Genomic DNA, 6,090 nt, shown 5'->3' with positions numbered 1-6,090 from the left:
GCGTTGGACCTCACTCCTCTTCTTCATCTTCTTCTGTTCCACCCAAGGTTTCATAATACAAACAATGCAGTTGCAAACATGCTTTCACCAGCACTAACTGTGTAGATTCTAAGGGTGATTGTCCTTTGTGGTTACAGTATACACGTCTCACCAGAATAAACCCAACTATGTTCAATAAATCCACCCACATTTGTGAATGAATGAATGAATACAGAACTGTAAGAAAAATCTATCACAATGCATCTGGCTCCAATCCATAAGGAACTAGGTGTTCAGATTCCCCTTCAATAAAGCTGACTAGTCAAACATAAGACATAGTCATTACTATCGACTCAAAGGAAATAGAGAAAGAGATACAGTGGATGTGAATCAGGCAAATTAATCATGCAACTCAAACATTAGCTACATCATCAACACAAACACACGGTTTGTTCTTGGCTCTTCTTGCATTAATGTTTCAACTAGGTTAGCCAGATCATTAAAGCTTTATACAAATTGATCTGAAGGTGTAAGCGTGTGACTCACAAAATCCTTCCGATATCCTGGAAGACTATGGTATTCATCCCTGTTCTCAGCCTGCTGGTTAGTGTCATGATATCATATGCGACAAAGCCATATAGATCTATACATGGCTCTGATAACCGGAAGAGAGATGCTTGGATCGAGATACCATCACAGTCATTGGATCCCACAGAGCATCCAGACAACGAATCTAAGTCATGTCCACTGTTATTTCGTCAATGCAAAGTCCTTATTGTGCTTGTAAAGAACAATGTTTGGAGGAGAAGGTAGTTTACCTTTTGTTTGAACCGACAGTATTTCATTCATGCCCCAGCATGAAATTTGATTACCGTAATTTCCTTTGGGTTAGACATTAAACAAGCAATCTCTGACACATAAACAATGCCATGTTTAAGAAGAGCGAATTCAAATGCCTTATTTAGACAGAAACATGATACTAGGGGGCCACAGCATTGGGGGATTGTGTTATCTGAATTGTGTTAAAACTAAACTGAGGAGGGGAGTCTTGTCACACAGATCAGGGTAAAGACCACATCCAGGCTTACTAACCTAGGCGTCACCTCATCTCCTACCTTTAGTATCAGAGTGTCTATGTCAAATAAGATTTCACCTACATGACAAACATAATCAATCACCTCAGCAGTAACTGTGGTTTAAAAAAAAGAAAAACGGATGTCAAAAATATAATCTTTGTCTTGCAAAAAAAAAGCATCTCAAGTGTAGTGATGTTAGATTGGTAGTTAAAATCAACACAACCCACCTCATCAAACATTACCATTGTAATGCGATATCACTTCCATTCAATTAGTCTCTCCACAATGATATCAAATTCAATGTGTACTTCAACACTACCATGTAAAGACAGAAGCTATTACACATGAAGAGATGATCCTTACAAACTGATGCTTTTACATGGCTAATATTCTGTCTAGTCTGTTAGGCAAGTTTGTAAGCATCTCACATCACCAAAAGGAAACCTTGTTATTGACAGAACATGTGATGCTAAACTTGTAGGATATAGACCATCCAAAACCTTGTTATATTCAAATGGGATAAGAGTTCAAATTTTTTTCTTTTTTGATGATATCAATGAGAACATAACAGCCATAGTTTAGTGAATCAATCCTCATGACTCTAAACACCACAGCAATAATACTCATTTTGAATTCCATTTTAAAGAATGACCAACAACAATCAAATGATATCACACGCAAATTAGAAGTAATAAATAAATGAACAAAACACAAATCAATAAATAACCAAGTCAGTTAAATAGATAATAAATAATCATATAGATACAATACATTGTTTAAGTCAATAATATTTGTTAGTCTGGTGTGTGCACTGCAGTCCGGTCCTCCAGTCTATCTTTTCTGGACAGGATCTGACGTCATTCCAGCCCAACCAGTGAGGAGCACCGCACCCCTCATCTTCTCGGTAACCCGACCAACCAGGAGAAAGTGTGGCCTGTGGAGGCGGGGCTTGCTGAGGGAACACAGAAGTGGGATGCCAGGTTGAGTGAGATGGGAGACAGGAGTCCCTGGTGCTGTGTGTCTCCAGGAGGCCTGGGCCCATGGGTAGGGGCGCGCTGGCTAGATGCCTAGGGACCTGGGGGGTGATGCTGCTGGACCAGGGTGTTGAGGGGGTCCAGGGGGCCTCTGCTGCTGCTGGAGAGGGGTGGTGTCTGGTCCTCCTGGAGGGCTGTCGCAATGTTCGGACTCGGACATGGACTGCGAGGACGACGGGAGGGAGAAGAGAGTAGAGCGAAAGAGGACAGGGTAGCAGGGAATATAGTAAAAAGGACATGTATCCCAATGGTGCTATAAAGTGATCAGAAATCAACAAACAAACAAATGGGAGGGACCAAAACTGTTCCCAGAAACAACAGCAATGGAAATTGTTAAAATTTCAGGAAAGGTGAAGCACATTTAAAATATTTTGGGAGAACCGACTTGGTCAAACAACACTATGACTAAGAAAAGAAACAGACAGGACATTAGATTTGTCAGCAGTTACGTATTTGCCTGTAGTGACGATTCAGAGCCAATGAGATACCTACTGTATGGGTGGGTTATAGAGGGCTGAGGTTGGGGACTGTAGTGAGATGAACTAGTTAGTTCTGTATGAAACGGATCTAGGACTGCATTAGTAGAAGAAGCAGAGTATTACTGGCGGCGAAAGTGTCATGCAAAACCAATGCATTTTCCAACAGTAATATAGCCATTATCCTGCTCAATAGTTCAAAACAGTTTAATGTGGCCAAGTTATAAATCCCAACGCCTCACCCTTTTACTCCATGTGCTGTGAGGACAAATACACAAGTCTTCACGTCTTAATGAGTTAGTTAATATTTTGTGTGCGAACTATTATACAGATACCAGTGATGAAATCTGTTTGATGAAACATCTATAGTTAATTCATTCATATCTGTGTCTTAAAGGTCCAATGCTGCCGTTATTATCTCAATATCAAATCATTTCTGGGAAACCTTACTGTGATTGTTTTCAATTAAAATGGTCAAGAAGAACCAAGAAAAAACCATTTCTCTGGGAGTGGTCTGATTTGGGAGGGAAAACTGAAAACTAGCTGTTATTGGCAGATGTTTGGAACTCTTTTTCTTATTGACGTATTAACTTATTTGCCGCCTGGTGATGTCACCATGCAGGCCTCAACTCCATCCCACCAAAACAGGCTGAAATTTCAGGTGGTCTTTTCAAACAGCTCTTACACTAAAAGGGAATTTCATGATTTTCACAATTTCACAGTATTATTCCAACCTCATAGTGTGGAAATATACAATGAGCTACAAAATTATTGGGACAGTGACATATTTTGTTTTGGCTCTGTACTCCAGCACGTTGGATTTGAAATTATACAATGAATATGAGGTTAAAGTGCAGACTGTCAGCCTTACTTTTTGTACATAGTCCCCCCATTTTAGGAGACCAAAAGTATTGGAAGAAATTCACAAATATGTGTATTGAATTAGTCAAAAGTTCAGTATTTGGTCTCAATGATTACATCAAGCTTGTAACTTTACAAACTTGTTGGATGCATTTGCTATTTATTTTGTCTGTTTCAGATTATTTTGGGCCCAGTATAAATTAATGGTAAATAATGTATTGTGTCATTTTAGAGTCACTTTTATTGTAAATAAGAATAGAATATGTTTCTAAATACTTCTACATTAATGTGGATGCTACCATGATTACAGATAATTCTGAATGACTCATGAATATTGATGAGTGAGAAAGTTACTGACGCACAAATATCATACCCCAAGACATGCTAACCTCTCACCTTTTTTGAGGGGGTATGATATTTGTCGGTCTGTAACTTTCTCACTCATCATTATTCATGATTCATTCAGGTTTATCCGCAATCATGGTAGCATGCACAAGATAGAAGTGTTTAGAAACATATTCAAATCTTATTTACAATAAAAGTGATTCCAAAATGACACGATACATTATTTACCATTCATTTCTATTGGGCACAAAATATTCTGAAACACAACCAAAACAAACAGCAAATGCATCCAACAAATGTGCAGAGTCACAAGCTTGATGTAGTCACTGTGTGCTATGAATATAGGAGCAAATTTTACTTTAATACACATAAGTGAATTTGTCCCAATACTTTTGGTTCCCCAAAATGGGGGGACTATGTACAAAAAGTGCTGTAATTCCTAAACGGTTCACCCGATATGGATGACAATACCCTCATATTAAAGCTGACAGTCAAATCTAAACTTTTGGAGTATAGAGCCAAAATAATAAAAAATGCTTCACTGTCCCAGTAAGTGTGGAGGGCACTGTATATAAAACACAGGAAAATTATGTTTTGGACTGCACTGGGCCTTTAAGAACCAGCCATGTGGGGCATGCTGTGTATATCCTGCAGGCCCAAGGCACAAGTAGTGCAAGTAAGAGAAGTGGAAAGAGATGTAGAGCTCAGGCCTCTGGGACATTACCTGCAGGCTATGGAGGCTCTTAGTTGTGGGGAGAGTGACGATACTGAGGCAGAGGCAGCAGGCTGCTGACAATCTATGAGAAACTGATACATTAGACAGATATACAGTGTGGGGACAGTCAGGGTTAGTGGGACAGACAGACACACGGGTGGACAAGACAGGAGGAAAGACTTGTCAGGGACAGAGACAGTGGCCTTGTCATGTAATAACTCAACATGTCTGAGGAGAGGACATCATTTGGGAAACATTCTGCTGTCTTTTGGAGTATAAAATGAGAGCATATGGCATTATAATGTTTATGCTTTCAGCAATCTTTCTTGTAATCGCTTTAATTTTATTGGAATATCACATTTTGGAAGTTAACATCTTACTGTAATACAGTCCATTTGAGTTAATACAATATACACATTCTTATGTTTTTTTAATGATTTATTTGTCTAGAAAGTAAATGAATAATGCTTTCTACAGTCAGACATACCACATAAGTTAATATTGTGTGAGAATTGTTATTTATGCTTATATAAGAGTGAGAAAGATAAACAATGAAAGAAATAAAGAAAGAGAAAGAGAGCTCTCTGTTCATTTTGCAAGGCCAAAAATGGGCTTGTGCATCACTGAATGACTGCTCGTTATTTAAAACCAGCCTCATCTGATCCAGCTGACAAGGCATTCCTCTATCCATCCCCCGAGGAGGATGGACAGCACTATTAACGTACAGGACTCACACAAGGAAACACACAGACACACATAGAACATTTACGCACAGTTTCAAATCCAGTTATCTATTTTTCGGTGCTGCATCAAAAGGAGACAAACAAACAAAAACAAACCACCATCATGGTGGCTGTCAGACTTAGTAATCAATTGCTGCTCATCTACGGCTATGGGCTAAAAACAAATCAGCATATTTAGATCAGATGAGTTATAATATCATACACAAATATAAGACATGAATGAATGAATGACCCTGCAGCCTTGGGTTTCATTTTTATAGAGTCAAAGTCCAACCAATATTATGTCACAGGGATTGGAGCTGAATGTACATGGGCATTCTTCACCTCTTTTTGTGTCAATAAAAACATTTGACCATTGTAGGAGCCGAAGCCAATAACCACAGATAGGTCAGTGTGAGAAGTAACTGGTAGGGACGAGGGCCAAACAGCATTTGACAGGAATGTCTCGTTGGGAATTAAGACACTGCCGTCTGCTGGCACTACATGGGCATAGGGTTGATTTGGGGTGCTTTTCAGGGCGTGTTATTTTCAGGGTGATATGAGCGTAGTAGGGCTGGGGGTGTGGTTAGGGTATCATAGAGAGGAGGTCACACTGGTTTCCATGCTGCTCTGAATGGTTTATCTGCATTTAAACCATTTATATACTTTCTCTTAGATCGGACTGAGCAAAGTCACATGCATGCCACAACAAACATCTATCAACACTGACAGAAAAAGCATGATAGATCATTCTCTCAGTTTCTGTCTCGCACACGCACGCACACACACACACACACACACACACTGTGTTTGCTATGTTTTCTATATTCATTATAGACTAAGGTCACAAGGAACAAGGAAGTCAAGCTATACTGTACTTAG

At 39.3% G+C, this 6,090-nt stretch overlaps 1 protein-coding gene across 4 annotated transcripts in view; it reads right to left on the bottom strand.

Annotated features, from left to right (window-relative positions):
* Positions 1-1,790: 1,790 nt before the first annotated feature.
* The window catches only part of LOC115197415 (protein bicaudal D homolog 1), a 63,095-nt gene continuing 58,795 nt past the window's right edge, over positions 1,791-6,090 (bottom strand). Inside the window, exons 9-10 of one of the 4 annotated variants that reach the window (XM_029758916.1) lie at positions 4,496-4,578; positions 1,791-2,252 (exon numbers count right to left, since the gene is read on the bottom strand). In XM_029758916.1, coding sequence (XP_029614776.1) covers positions 2,123-2,252; positions 4,496-4,578 — 213 coding nt within the window. In that variant the 3' untranslated portion in view covers positions 1,791-2,122. Of the gene's footprint in view, positions 2,253-4,495; positions 4,579-4,794; positions 5,291-6,090 lie in introns of those variants that run through there. The other 3 variants (XM_029758918.1, XM_029758917.1, XM_029758919.1) reach the window with 3 other exon arrangements.

This window comes from Salmo trutta, chromosome 7, assembly GCF_901001165.1.
Source record: "Salmo trutta chromosome 7, fSalTru1.1, whole genome shotgun sequence".
Lineage (NCBI taxonomy): Eukaryota > Metazoa > Chordata > Actinopteri > Salmoniformes > Salmonidae > Salmo > Salmo trutta.
Note: the sequence above shows the minus strand (reverse complement) of the source record. Positions and strands in the feature narration are given on the sequence as shown.